Source organism: Ptychodera flava, chromosome 1, assembly GCF_041260155.1.
Source record: "Ptychodera flava strain L36383 chromosome 1, AS_Pfla_20210202, whole genome shotgun sequence".
Lineage (NCBI taxonomy): Eukaryota > Metazoa > Hemichordata > Enteropneusta > Ptychoderidae > Ptychodera > Ptychodera flava.
The window spans coordinates 21,274,943-21,291,197 of NC_091928.1; the positions used below are offsets into that span (position 1 = coordinate 21,274,943).

At 38.1% G+C, this 16,255-nt stretch overlaps 1 protein-coding gene across 1 annotated transcript; it reads right to left on the reverse strand.

Moving 5' to 3' along the window:
* Positions 1–811: 811 nt before the first annotated feature.
* Positions 812–16,255, reverse strand: LOC139143480 (protein SPT2 homolog). Its single transcript, XM_070713839.1, has 7 exons — positions 16,079–16,255; positions 13,339–13,459; positions 8,959–9,196; positions 8,293–8,822; positions 6,935–7,088; positions 5,928–6,005; positions 812–5,225 (listed from the first exon to the last, which is right to left on the reverse strand). The coding sequence occupies exons 1-7, from the start codon at positions 16,136–16,138 to the stop codon at positions 5,135–5,137; spliced, it is 1,272 nt and encodes a 423-aa protein (XP_070569940.1). The 5' UTR covers positions 16,139–16,255; the 3' UTR covers positions 812–5,134.

The following is a 16,255-nucleotide window of genomic DNA, read 5'->3' on the forward strand; positions in this document are numbered from 1 at the left end:
ATGCATGCCATCAATTCAACCTTTAAGGGAAACGTATTTATTCACATTTCTATTATCTAGCCCTTTGACGTGAACCGTACTTTGTTCACAGTGTATAACTGCACGCATTGCTACGAGATCATATATGACACAGAGGGCGCTATTCTGTCCGCATTCTGACTTTTAATAACACAATGCCTGTGACATTCGCGCTCCAGGATTGTTGTCAGGGGACCTTTAGGTTAGCATCAATTGTGAAATATGCAAATACAACAAACACGAAGATAAGTGGATTTATTCTCAGTGTGGACAAGTATTGTTACAGTAATTATCTGTCTCCATTATGTAGAGAGTACTTCTAGATCAGCAAAGGGGAAGTTCCATGATCTTAAAATTTCATGAAACCAACTGTTGCATTAACAGTCACAGCAAATTTAATCCATGGAAGCAAAGTGTAATTGGCAAAGTGGAAGCGTTGCTTAAAACAACAACGGGCTATAGATTTCATCAGATATTATCAATAACCAAACTTTGTCAGTTTGCAGTTGGAATGCTATCACCGGGTATTTCCACATTAGTTTCATTTATAACTGCTGCTTGGGATTTTTGCTACAGAATATAGATAAATACTCAGACGATCTCCCTCATTCATTTTCTTTCATGCAGTATAGCACTTTTTAGAAGTACTGGGATCACAATTGTATTTTTCAGTGTGTTCAGTGTACTCTCTGTGGCATGGTGGAATAGCCAGCATTAACTTTGCAAAGATGGTGGCTGGCTCATGTGCAATGCATATTGTGCTGGGCTGATGAAGACTATAAGCAACACACCATTCGGTAAATTTTTCATTTAATGCTTTCCAGCGTACGGAATAATACTGGCTAGCTAGGTGTCGAAATAAAGTACTGGAAATAATATCACTTGACTTAGAGCTGAACTGTAACCATTCTCTTCCTAATCTGAAAAAAAAGACCTGGCAAATGGCCCCTTTCTGAAATCTCAATCGTTCAGTTTCAAGCCTGTGCACTAAAATGATAAATTCTTAACTTACTGTCACCTAAATGCTAAAACAATTGAAATGCACAATCAAGAATTTGACTTCCCTCAATCAAAGTCATCAGAAAATCACTTGCTTAATACTTGACAATGTGCCATGTATGAGCTCAACAGAAAATTGTTTTTTGCTTTAAAAAGCTAAGCCGTTTTGGATAAAATGTACATACTTTCTACTAAATGAGGCCAGCAACACAATACAATATTGTAGTCTAGTTCTCTACACAGCAATAAAGTCAGAGTGAGTAAATTCTGTCTCTTGTATCGACTCAAATTCTGAAAATTAGTTGGGTAAGGTGTTAAAAAACCCACTTAAAAAAACAACTCAGCACAAAATCAATATGCCATTATTTGACAGTTTTCTCATACAAGCTGCTCATTCCTGTGACTATATGCTTCTAGAGGAGAGAGAGAGTTTTTCATCCCTACATCATTCATTGTTGTAACATGGCTGCAATCAGGATAAATTTTATTGCAATGTAAAAGTTACAGCATTTTTTGTGATAGCATATTGTCAACATTGGAAAATTCTGCATGAAAAGTTGGTTTTCTCTTGAAAACTCCAAAAAACTATGCCTGCACAGACAAAAAATAAAGAATTTACACACTTTGGCCCAGTGAACATATTAACAAGGGAACCCACAGTAAAGTATGTTTGTAAGGTATTGAAAATCTACTGACCAAATACCCCTTGTCAATACTACACTACATTGTTATTGTCGATGTACATTTCCAGGCTGATGAGGTGTATATGTATATTGGACGAGGTTTTTTTTTCCAATCAGGCAAAATGGTTTATTGTTGGATATAATATAGCTTATGTGCACAATTGATGTCTCAATAGGTGAGGAAATGTGGTCGAGAGTGAAGACTAATACAGGGTTTCAAATGATAGCCGCTGACCTAGGGAGTTCATTAGCATTCATAATATAGAGTACATAGCCAAAGGTCCCCCCAGGAAATTTCTTTATATCCAACGATTTAGAATGCTAATCTTCACTCGTGAAGAATGGTTTTTGTGGGATTTATCACTGTGAAGACCAAATAACGGCATGAAAACCATGAAATAAAAGTTTGCATGCAGCAGTGATTCTGTTGTGCAGCAAAATGCTTCATGAATTGTACAGTCTGGAAACTTTGATAACAATAATAAAAGTTTTGTATAACTTTAATCGATTTAATCTTATCATGGAATAAACAATTCAAGATCAGGCATTTATTTTCAATAAAAAATTCAGAGCATTGAAAATAAAGGTTGACTCAGATGGGTGAACCTAACATGAGCAAGGATGAAAAATACAACATTTCTCTGTTTTTGTGGCCTTATCGAGGTAAACACAAGTTTGCTTCATTCCTTACAAACATGTAGTCACTCTGTAAGAATTCAACAGTGATGTACCTAATTTGTACGGACCTGCTGGTGCCGCATGAATATTTGCAAAATATTCTTCAGAAAGTCATTGAAAACTTTCCTCCCAATATCCAAGCCAAAAGAATTGGTGATTGAAAAAAAATTGACCAAGAGAATGACTTAAAGTAACACTTGATATATTACTTTGACTGATGATCACTTGCATGTACTTCTAGAAATGAAACTACGGTACTACCATAAGTTTTCTAAAATTTACAATTAACGTAGCTGACTGTTGAAAACCATCAAATTTTCATGGCAGCTAATTGCTATAGTGTTTGGTCAATTTACGACTGATGTAAAATCTATATCTAGGGTGTACGTACAGCAAAACCTGTCTAAACCGAACCATTCAGGGACTGGGAAGATTGTTGTTTGGACATGTCTTTGATTTGTAGAGGTCCTTTTAACACAGAGTTTTATTGAAATGGGACTGGGAAAAGGGTTCAGTTACGACAGGTTTCCAGTTTAGAAGGGTTCGCTTTAGACATGTTCCACTGCAGAAATCTTTTGAGAATTTCTTCCCAGTTTTACACAGAGATGTTTTTGCTGGAGAATCATACTAACATAGCACATCCATCCCATAAGCAGTTATTTGTACGTTGAAAAACATAGAAATCTTAAATTATTTCAGTTTTGCCATTTTGCAAACTCTGAATTCTTTACTCAAATATAAACTGAAAATGCCAGTGCTATCTCATTAACATTACTAACTAATGCCCTAATCATTATTAAGGTAGTATGCACCTTGAAAGTGAGACTTAAACTTTTGCTCAAAATTCCCTATATGAAACTTTCAACAGTCCTCTTTTCAACTCAACAATAAAAAGCAGGGGTCACTACACAAAGTTTGGAAGTAGAGAAACAAATTATCCAAAATATTTTTGATGTGTGAAATTCATAATGGCCACCATTCCTGTGTCAATCTATTGGAAAAACTTAAAATTTGGATTTTTGGAAAAAGAGGGGGGGATTTTCCTTTCTCCAAGAGCTTTATTAAAAATAAGCCCCCAGATGTGAGAGATCAGAAAAGAATTGTAGTAATTATAGAGTCTGGATATCTGTTCCTGAAGTGCATTCTGCCTTAAACTAATGAAACAAAGACAGGATGATGTATATTAGAAACAAAGTTTCCACTTCGTGGGAAATATTGTGAAATGATACGCATTGCAATGGCGGTAATCAAAACATCCACAAGAAATGCCTGGACTATTGTCTTTGTTGCTGTGAACCACGCTAGCATTGCATGTATTGAAGAAATTTAGGAGAGGAATAACAAACCAACAAACGTCTACAGAAGTCCAACAGATCATATCAATAATCAATATACTACGTGTTAATATACCGGTATGTAGGGTATAATATTTTGATATGTGAGAAGGCACTTTTAAGTCTCTGTAGTATGCGCCTAGAGAAACAAATTACCTGACATTAACATATTTGAAATTCAAAATGGCCACCATCTCTGTGTTAACTCTGTGAGGCAAAATAAAAGTTTCGATTTTCAAAAAACTAAGAGGGTAGAAACTCTTCTTATTCCAAAAGCTTTAAAACGATTCCCAACAAGTGGTAGATCAAACAAGAATTGTAAAATTTGAGAGTCTGTCCCCAAGGCGCATTCTACCTTAAAGCTGCCTGTGGTTTGCCACCACTCAATGCTCGGAAATTACTTCAACAAAGTATGAAAGATATTTGTCGTCATCAACTTGATTGTATCTTTTAAGCCTTGAAGGAAATCCTTTATCTTCTGTCTAAAAGTGTAATCCCAACTACATGTGACTTACATAATGAACATTAATGAAATACTTGTACCTTTTCTGGCAGCATTATTCACTCAACTTTACATAAAATAAAATGTAATAGCTCAACCCCAGAATCTAAGTAAAGGGGGCCTGGTTTCATAGTAAATAAGGCCCAAGATAAACAGAGAATAAGTTGATTCGAAAAGATATTCTTGATAATCTTCTCTGGACTCTGATAGCACCAGAAAATGTGTACATAATTCTCTATCCACTGACAGATTGTTTTTTTCCTAAATGAATTTTGATCACTTTTAACTTTTTCAATAATGTCTTGTAATTGGAATATATGAATGGTGCATTGTCAGAGCACAGCTGCCATTTGGTAAGTGAGCAATTACTGGGTGCACAACAAATGATGACAAATTGCACATCAAATGATGACAAATTGGACATCAAATGATTACAAATTGCACATCAAATGATGACTCACTGCCCTCAAATGACCTTCATGGAGAGCATCAAATGATGGCCATGCACATCAAGTGATGACCCACTGCCAATCAAATGATGTCCACTGACAGAACATCAAATGATGACCAACTCAGCTGCACAACAAATGCTGATAAAGTGCACACCAAGTGATGACCTTGTGAACATCAAATGATGACTCACTGCACATACATGTATACTGTCTTTGCAGTTAGTGTCAAGATACTGACAATTCTAGTCCCACAAACTGTGACAGCAGAGCTCTGTCAACGCACACTTCAAAATTATTTCAGTGTAAGCAACACTATTCAAATTAAACAATAAATATGATCAAAATGGTAAAAGATAATTATTTTATCAATCACAAAACCAAAATTTAGACTTTTGAAAATTGGATAAAGTTTCAGTGTTGAAAATTGGAGAATTATATTGCACGGCAGAAAATACCAGACACTATTTTCTACTTTTTGGCTTTTTTCATGGCACGACGTTTCATCTCTTCCTTTTCCTTCCTCAGCTCTTCCATGTCTTCCATCATTGCAATTCTGGCACTATGGATGGACAAAAAGAAAGAAATATTTCACTCTTGGTATCACAAGCCTACAAATATGAATCATTGCTTGTAATGATGGTGTTTTAACAAAGTGAAGTTATCCCAGATATGCTAGTGGAGTTCAAAGGTCAATTTCCTGGTTGGGTACTGATGCAGTATATAAGTGGGCAACATAAATGTGATGGTATTTCCGATCATTTATGTACTGCACTACAGACTAAGAGTAGCATTCTGCTCAGGTTAGCTCACAGATCCTCCGGAAACGTCTATGGGGTATGGCAAGCGCCGTGCCAACCAAACTGTGACAGGGTAGCTTGATGCTACTACTAGATCAATAATACGACACTGTGGCTGCTGATGAGCAAACAATGCTATGAACAATATCATTGAAAGAATCCTACAACAGGACAGCCCTAGAAGCACCATTCTTGCCTAGATAGAGCTCTAGTCACAGGGTGACATGATGGTTGATGCAGGTAAATCTATGATAGCTCTATGATAAAACTTCATTTTGGAAAGCTAATCTCAATCTGTACCATGTGTTTCCAAACTATCAAAAAGACGCATCAATATACATGTACCGGTACATGTACTAGATGTTGGCAGTGCCACTTGCATCATGTCTGGCCCTGATTCTCTTAAAATGGCCTTTTACTTCAACGTTTACACTAAGGACACTCTTCTAGATCAAGCTACATACCTTCTGGCTTCTTCCTTGGCAATCTGACTGTAGGAAGCATCCATACTGCGAAGGGCGTAGTCACTCTCATAGCCATACCTGGAAAAAGAGACAGCACTCATGTGAGATGCAAGTACAAACATTGGCAAAGTTTCAGCTGCTTAGCAATTTTGGTGAATTTTAAGAGTCACAATAAATTAAGAAATTTATTTTCTGCTCAAAGATTCAATCTTTAGAAGTGTTTTACCAGAATATTAAAATCAAATGAAACACTTTTGTATGATTGAACTCTATTGAAAATACACTCTCAATAGTATTATAGAAGTTCCCGATACAGGCCAAATGCTCTCCAACATGCTACTCTGACAAACAGCTACCCCAGCACACAGTAACAGAGATGTTTCACACGACACTGTCACACTGTAAATATGGTCCTAGCTGATTTTTAGAAAGTATTCAATGTCACACAAAAACATCAAGAAACAGTGACTTGCTGCTTACATGTGCCTTTCAATTTTGAGGCGCATACTACCTTAAAGAGGTGTCGTCGGAACTGCATGTGTGCGACTTTCTTGTTTACAAACAATATATTTTATGCATAATATCTAGATGCATCATGTCATTATAGCTGCAACATTTAAACTTTACTATATTCATTATTAACAAACAGGTTTTACTTTCATCAATTGACAACGTACCCTAGATACATGTACAGTGTTTACATCGGTTGTGGGGGTCCCTGGCAACCCTTGAGCAGAGTTCCAACGACACCCTCCCTTTAAACTTGTGCCAGCTTGTGCATGTTAAAGGGGCATTCAAAAAGTGGTTCTGGCTGTCAAAATATGTTATACCGTGCATGTTAGGCTCGACTGTTTTTAAATTTGACCTCCCAGCAAATTGCTCTGGCTACAGATTGGTTATGTAGTTACACAACAGTAAACACATGTAACAGATATGTGTACTATTACCATTGAAGAAATCTTTCTCAATAAAAATTACACAAAAGAGTTTAGTTTGTTTCAACTTACTTTGATTTATCATAACCAAAGATTTCCTTTATAAAACCTGACACATCAACATTGTCGTCTAACGGCGTGTCATCAATAAAACCATCATCTTCGTCGTCTTCACTTTCACTGTCCAACTGACGTCTTTTGAGTTTGACATTAGCAGGTGGTCTCGCTGAAATACAGAAAGGAATATACAATCCAATGAAATACAGTCTATTGACTCTACAGCACATCAACAGACATGTATGATGTAATCATCTTTGGTGGAGAACAGTCATCAAATGGATAATTATACATAAATACATGTACTGGTGTAAATACACCAATCCAATGACATGTCAAATGTTATTGCTACTGAAGGTATGAGTGGATGATGATACTGTAGTTTGGTGGGTGTCAAATTCAATGAACTAAATTCTGTATACCTTTCTGTAATTTCAGACGTTAGAAAATAAAGGGCCATAGGCTGAATGTTTGATGATTTTCCTCTATCTCTGTTTTTCCATGTCTTGTACATCACCCAAAGTTGTTCTATTCCCCGCGGCATGTTGAAACACCACCTATCTAGCTTGTCAAGACTGTCTATACATGTATGTGTACAGTGGTTTGCGTTGAACCAGTGGTGACATGGGAACTGGACATACTGTTTAAATTGAGTAGTTATCAGGTGTAACTATCAGCAGATCGGAAAGAAACCAACTCTGTGAAAGTTGAAACATTGTCTGGAAGTAGGTCAGGTATAGTTAAAACACAGCCACCAGATCTGATCCACACACTCTTGCATTTGATTGTGATGTGTTCTAAGTGCAATGTGTGTAGATATGGGGTGTTTTTGACCGCTCATGACTTCCCTCCTGAGAAAATGCTTCAATTTTTGCAGAGTTTGATTTCTTTGTTATTGACATATATTACCATGCAGACGATAATCACCCCTGACAATGTTGGCAACTCCTAAATTCAGAGAGTATGTTGAGTTCCCGTGTTGCCAACAGTTTAACACAAATCACTGTGAAATCATGCACAGTCAGTGTTTTACATTCTTGCCCAAACCAGAATTCATTTGTCAGAAATAAAAATGCATTCTACACTGGTTGCATTGACAAGCTCAACATTAAGGATCTCAACATGGTTTCGGAACAAGAAACTGAAGTTGACATAAAAAAAAAAAATTGTTAGAAAAAAATTATAGCTACTGGCCTTTTATCAAAGCATGATAGCCATAAAATAAGACATGGTTACAGCTTTGATAGCAGATGGAATGGATACAGAAAGAAATTGTATCCATTGAAATTTGGTATACATGTACATGTACATGCTATTCACAGAAAAAAGTCACACACTAATGAGCTGAAACAGAGTTTACAATATATAAATACCTGGAGGTCTTTTGAAAGGTCCTGAGTTTGTCATATCTCTACCATATGGTGGGGGAGGTGGTGGTCTGTGTCTTGCGCTAGGCTGCCCCACCTTCAAAGTTCTAGAATTAACAGTGGCACTTGGAGCCTGTTGAGGGCGCTGTTTGTCAACCGCTGAGCTGGGGCCTGGTTTCTTCACCAAGCCGTATTGACCTTCTTTGGCCCCAGCCTTGTTAGATTTGCTCAGTGTATCTGTCCTGTGTTTTTGTTGTGGATGAATACTACTGCCATTCTTTGTAACAGGTTTTGCATTGTTCGTGCTCACTCCATTCAACCTCGGCTTTTTCCCAGACGGAGCGTCATTCATTGGGACGCTCCCGCGTTCGTTGGCTTTCCGTTTTCCTGTGTGCGTTCTGGATGTCTCTTGTTTATTTTTCTGTGCTTCCCTGTGGTGCACTGTGGGTTCCCTGTGTTGACCCTGTGGTCTATTTCTGCTTGCCTCGCTACGAGATGTCACATCATCTCTGTCAGTTTCGCAGACTGTTTCGGTTCATGCTGCTTTTTAGCAGCTAGCTCCATCAGTTTATTGAAGTCTATGGGTCCGCCACCCGGCGGTGGTTTCTTCACTGAGCTCTTTGATGTCTGTTTTGGACCAGCTATTTCCTTTCTTGTCTCTTTTTCTTTCACCTTATGTCCAATGTCTTGCACTTTTTCCATGAAATGTTTGTGTCTTTTTCATGATCCTTGTTTTTGTAAGCACCTGTTTGCCCATTCTTTCTGTCAGTAATCTCCTTGCCTTTTTCTGGCTGAGGAGGTTTAGTCCTAGCATGTTTTTTGGAGTCTGGTTTTCTGTCTCCTTTAGACTGTGAATTCGCTAGCTTTTGCTTCTGCTTGACTTCTTGCCTTTTCTTGGCTGCTTCTACAGCTGTTGTGGATGTTAAAAACACAAGGAACAATGGACTTTAGTAAAATAATCATACTTAAAGTTACAGGAGGGGAGGGGTTTCCCATCTGCGGATATGCATGTGGGCCCTACATGGCGGATCTGTTGCCATGCAAAACATATCTAAATATCCTTATGCATGTCAAAATGTTAAACTGGCGGCTTTACTGAACTGATGAATGGTTAAAGCAGCTTCACATAAACAAAGGGACGCAACCAAAGTTTATTTGACAAAGTCTTACAGTGATTGGAAAGAACATGCATCAAATGCTGAATTTGCATCACATTTGCTTGACATTCATTGCCAACTTCCGGGAAGAGGCAATGTTTTTCAACAAGAATGCCGCACAGCTCCAGATGGGATGACCCTCCCTGTAAACAATTTGTAATTGATACCAGTGACAACTTATGAAGTCATGATATCAACATTATAATACTATCAGATTTTTCATTAGACAACATATCGTACATGTATATGTACACATGTATGCCTTAGAAAGCCACGTCAGTGAATACTATCCTTTCATACTGTACTTATTTTTTAAGTTTGCAAAGAGTACAGACATTTAAACCGTACGGTTATGTTATGCTTGTACTCGTTGTTATCAACATGACATGAAAGCAACAAATGATTATAATTATCATACATGCTGTGCCTGTATGCCATTCTTCTATTGTTCAGACGGTACTGATATGAGCCCATATTTTAACTAGTGAAAATACGAATTATATTTTCACTGTAACCGAACTACTTACAGCGACGCGTACGCGTGACCTTCGCTGTATGCATGACCTCCGTTGGTATATATGTACTAAACAGCTGAGCGAATAAGACAAATGACAAATTATGGTCAAAATTCTGTTGTTTGCAGTCACTCATGGGCATTGCACTTAGGCACAAGTACAGTTGTACCAAAAACATACAAACAAACGTATTGAAAATTTGTATATTTTGCCGACACCTGTCCAATTCACGGCCGGTCCCGTGGTGGTGCACAGTGCAGTGTTTTCGTGTCGTCTACGCTGCTGAAGATTACACCATGGATGTATGATTACACGTAATGATATCGGTTGACAGAGCATCATGATAGAATCGCTTTACGACAAGTTTCCTGTTGATGAGCTTAAAGTATCTGGGCGGTGAATTACATCATTTACAGTCGTAAATGAGCCACGAAAATCCAACCGCACTGAAAATACTCGCGACAGACAAGGTTGAAGGTGCACATGATATTTCCGATTTGTACCTGTCAGTGCACAGGTCATGATCGTGTCTGGTGGCACCGATGCGGTGCGGGTTTCAGATACAATGTACCATCTAGGGAAAGTCAAACTTTCGCTTAGGTTGTTAAAGGAAGTTTAGTTCTATTTAGGCAAGCCAGGAACAAAAATATACGAGCAGACGACGGAAATACCTTTGAAATGTTTTATTCGTACAGCAACAAAATCACCAACGAGTTACGACACTACAGCTTACAGTGTACTCACTTCATGTTTTCACTAATCCGCTTACAGAGAATCTGAGATGGTAAATTCGGCATATTTGACGTCTGGGAACATGTATAATTCTTCGAGATAAACTGACTGGTATGGGTATTATATCCACTGTGTGCATTCATAGATGTCGCAGAGCTGCTTGCTCTCTGTACGTGTGCTCTCAGCTGTTCATACTCGATAGAGTTTGAGCGTGGCGCGAGTATTTTGACCCGATTTTGGCGGCCTAATAACTTTCACGCAGGGATGAGGTTATGTATCAAAGCACGAAAACACACCCATTTTACAATCTCCCGCCTATGTTTCACATCCACCGTCATTTTAAACTAAATCTCCCGCCTATGTTTCACATCCACCGTCATTTTAAACTAAAAATCAATCTTCTTCAAATTGTGACAACCTGTGTCGACATCGTAATATCTAAATTGTTTGCTTTAAAAGTGCTCTATAAACCCTCCTTTGAAGTGGAATGGCCCAATAGCGGAATAATATCAAGAAGTGATACGGTTGTCATCACTCCTTAGCAACCAACTTTTTATAAGTACAGCCTGAAGGAAGCAAGGTCGATTTCAAGTTGATTTCGTCGCTAATTTCGGAGCGTCTGTAGGAAAACAGTCATAACCAAAGCATGCATGTATGATAAAGGGGTTATTACACGACGTTAGGGCGATACCGCGTCGTATTCTCGTGATGTGTCCGTATTTTGACTCGTTGCTGCGCAACTCGTCAAAATACGGACACATCACTCGAATACGACGCGGTATCGCCCAAACTTCGTGTAATAACCCCTAAATATTCAATGGTAGCAGTGTGTGAATACCAAATTATTGAATAAGCAAACACCTTGGATATGAGCAACTGGAGTGCAATTGAACAAGAAACTGATCAAATTTTGGCATTCAAGGCTTTATACTACAATGACAGGAAAGGCAGGAGTCTTCCAGTATGGTTCACTGTTCCTGCTGACCGTTGTGGATATTTGCATTCAAGCATTAACCCAAGGTCTTCTCCAAATTTTTTAGTCAACTTCCAGTATTTCATTTATCTCATTGTACCTATAAGAGATCGTCTTCAGACTTGAGACACTTTGCAGTTAGAGAATTTCTAAACACTCCTAGCTTGAGTCAGCTGTATACAAATGTGAGGTGCCATACCACTTGTACATGTACGTAATATTTTCTTTAATGTCAAAAAGGGTCAGCAGCACTCAAATCTGGCAAGGAGAGCACACTGAATGTTGAAAATAGACACAAAGATCATGGCAATATAAAATGATCAACCTATGATTTGATATGTCAAACATATAAAACATTCTTGTACCATTTGCTGTAGAGAGGATTAAACATAGGGCCAAAGTCCCTGAAGCTACTGTAGACATGGATACAAAATTAAGTATTTCCTAACTGTATGAAATTATCTCACTTAGGTCATCCTAGGGACTTGTAAACCAAATATTAAAGCTGTCTGACCAGTGGTTTTGAAAGAACAAGCAACTCAACAGTTGACAGAGCTCTGCTGTGTTATGTAGAGAATAACCTTTTGTGACACATGTATTGATGAAGAAGGTGGATATCTGTGATTAACATTGTAAGTGAGTTCTGTTGAATAAGTTGAAACTGTACATACTCAGAGAAAGCACACTGAAGAGACAAATGTTTGAAAATTAAGAAGTTCAAGGTCATCAAAAGCATAATAAGGAATCATGTAACTTTCATTGCACTGTTTACACAGATTGCACAATTGCTATAAATAGCACATGAGGAATCTTACAGCCCAGCTGTACCATAAAAACCCTATCACTTTGACCACTCTTTTACTTGACCACTCTATTTTTTTCCTCAAAAAGTAATTTTATTTTATCCTTACCAAGTCAACCATAAATGGAAATTAGAACTTTCTCTTTCTCTATCTCTATCTCTATTGACTATTTTGAGCAATTTCTTTTAGATAACATACAGGGCACAATAAATGACGGTTCAGAATATGTCAAAGTTAAATTCAGGAAAGTTGCCTTTACATGTTTAAATCCTCCAAGATGGTAAGCATTTCACTATGAACTGTCAAAAAAAGTTGAACTTTCTGATAATTCTACACTAAAATTATTTTGGCTTTGATGATTTCCTAATTCAATTATTTAAAATCATATTAATTATTTTTTTCTGGGTGAATTGATAGGGTTTATACAGTACAAGAATTACATACAATGTAAGTCAAGTTTTGACCAAAAATGACAAAAAATTCCTTAAAAATACACATTTGCATATTTCATCACAATTTGAACAAATCTAAGTTGGGTTACCCCTAGGGACCTGTACACCAAATAACAAAGCTGTCTGACCAGCGGTTATGAAGAAGAAGATTTTTTACCAAAAACACCTTTTTTGGCATTAATTTGCCTATTTTCAACAAAATCAAAAAATTAAAAAAAATAGTTTCTCAAAATCATACCTTTCATCTACACAACAAATATCAAATCAGTAAGTTCTGCGGTTCTCAAGATATTTGAGTGGACGGACGCCTCACAAACGGACATACATACATACATACATACAGACTGACGACGGACGCCGGACGGATACCCATCCCAATAGCTTCTATAGACTATAGTCTATAGTAGCTAAAAAAATTACCTTTATTGTGTTTTTCTCGTTCTTTCTTATTTAACACTGCTTTGATGGCCTCGGTGTCAACTCTCTTCACCTCTTTCTTGGGAGGGGGTACCACAGTACTGTATCTCTTATTCTGTCCAAGCTACATGTACAGACGAAAATGGACGACTATTATATAGGGTACAATGTAGTTACCACTGTCTACCTTCCTACAAAGCGTAGAGAAATGCATTTTCTTCAAAAGGAAAGTGTTAAATCGAGGACACATTCTAATACAGAGCAACAATGAGGATCACATTGTTTATTTAGTCAAATTTAGTCAAATTTTGCCATAAACATACATACATGCATGACATTCTTTGAAACATATGGCAAAAACATAATCCGACAAACTCATGATAATCTGTTTCAGTGTTTTGAAACTCCGTAAGTTATCGCTTGTGTCACTAGCAGAAACGTTTATGCTGCACACCACAACATACAAACATCATTTAAGGCCACATTTAAAAAATACGTCAAAAAACATGAGATATTTTTTGAAATTATGTTATGACACTGTGACAGTGGAACTGAATGTTTGTAGGGAATAACATTGATAGAATGCTCAATTTTTATAGGCTACATAACACACCAAAGCTGAATATGGATTCAACATTCGCTATACTCAACACCACTGGGACTGTACAAAAACAACGGTTCAGCAACGCTAAACAGAGTTTGCTTCAAATCTACAGCCATCTACTGTCTATGATTAAACCGTGGTTTTCCAGTCCACAATATACACTGTTGATCAATTCCTACCATAAATGCCATCGCTTAAGATCAAAAGGAAAGACTCTGGCAAAATTTCCATGGTATAAGTTAAAATTTGCTGCCTATGCGACCATAGCTGTGCACAACAGATCTACTGTGCAAAATTTTGGCATTAATAATAGCTACGGATTGTAGCCCTACGGGCCAGCTACACAGCCAGCAAGACAGAAAAAGCTGGCGCACAGCTACAATAATTACAGCTATTGGACTGTGGCTCAGTGTACAATAGTGGTTTATAATAATCCCTATTTCCCAACATATTATTTTTTTTTAGCCTCCTAGTACATATGGTTAGAAATCAAAGGCCATATGAGTACTAGCTGTGGAAACGCAGCTATCTGTTGGCGGGGTAGCGGGGATTGCTATGCGGGTCAAAGGTCAACCCCGCCACGGATAGCTGCGGGCCAACTGCCATCGAAAGTGGGTCTATTACGACGACACAACATGTATCGGAACTTTGAACGGCAAAATCAACCAAAGTGAGCGTAATTCAATAAAATGACCTATACCTGCCTGAACTCTGACTATTGCTCATTCCCTAACTCCTTTTGTGAACAAAATTTCTGGTTCGTTTACGTAATTCGGCTGATTTTCCAAGGAGTACTCAAGATTTTCACTCCAGCAGGGAACTTTGACTTCTATTGATATGCTAATAAGGATGTCGCTCGTTCGAACGTGAATAGCGTGACGGCCGGTCAGATCCTTATTAGCATATCAATAGAAGTCAAAGTTCGCTGCTGGAGTGAAAATCTTGAGTACTCCTTGGAAAATCAGCCGAATTACGTAAACGAACCAGAAATTTTGTTCACAAAAGGAGTTAGGGAATGAGCAATAATCAGAGTTCAGGCAGGTATAGGTCATTTTATTGAATTACGCTCACTTTGGTTGATTTTGCCGTTCAAAGTTCCGATACATGTTGTGTCGTCGTAATAGACCCACTTTCGATGGCAGTTGGCCCGCAGCTATCCGTGGCGGGGTTGACCTTTGACCCGCATAACGATCCCCGCTACCCCGCCAACAGATAGCTGCGTTTCCACAGCTATATGAGTACAAACTAAATTATGTTTCTGAGTTTTTATTACTCTTTAAATGCACAGTTAACATGAGGTTGGAAATACTTTGTATAATTGTAAGCCAAAGAAGCCCTTTCCCCTTCCTTATTTTTCAGATTCTTCAAATTCAATGTAGGTTACAGGTTGCTCTACTCATGGAGGTAAAGGAGACCTCCATCTTCTACCCTATGGCCACAGCAACCCTGTTTGAAGTTGAACCATGGAACTAGAAAGCGATACTCGCTTCCACTTCCATGTTTAAACTAACCCTCATTATTAATCCCCAGAAAGTTGAATTTGATCTGCTTCCTCCAAGGAAAGTCCAACTACAGGAAGGGGGACTAAAGGAAATTTCGCCGGACTACATCCATCGATAATTCTCGAGTATTCTAGGGTTTTCCCCGTGAATCTATCCGGAAAGTGACTGAACACACGCGTTCCTAGCACTGCGTGCAAATACATGAATCGTATTATTCCCACAAAAAAGCCTCATGTTAACTTGATTGACTTCAAGAAAATATTTCCTTTCAGATAAAATAATGACGATCCAAGTGACCAATGGAGTATTTGTTGGACTAGCTCCGGACCCCTCCCCCGGTGGGAGGGGGTATATAATGGGGTTGGTGTATCGGGTTGCTTCAGTGCAGTCCAGTCTTAAACTGTAAAACCTAATTTTAAATTTAAGGCTGTCTGAAGCTTTTGAGGAACATGGCCGGAACAACAAACACAAAGGACAGTGCATAAAACGATTCGGAATGCAATGCCGCACGCGCACCTCACAGCTGGTTGCATTTTTAAGATCTTGAGTACAGTTTCAACGCCGAAACAGTGACAATGCATACATGTACGCTTCGTATCGCTGTCTACATATGAATCCGGAAGTACCAATAACTCACCTTCTTTTCGGCTTGTTTCTGGTTTTGGGCGGCAACAGATAACAAATCATGAAAGTTCATGTTGTATCAAACGCCAAATGGGTGAAAAGTGTGCTTTCCTACCGATAACTCAGTATTTTTGGGGTGAAATAGCAACACAAATGGCGAAACTGTCCAGCCCGTAATTTAAACCTCAGA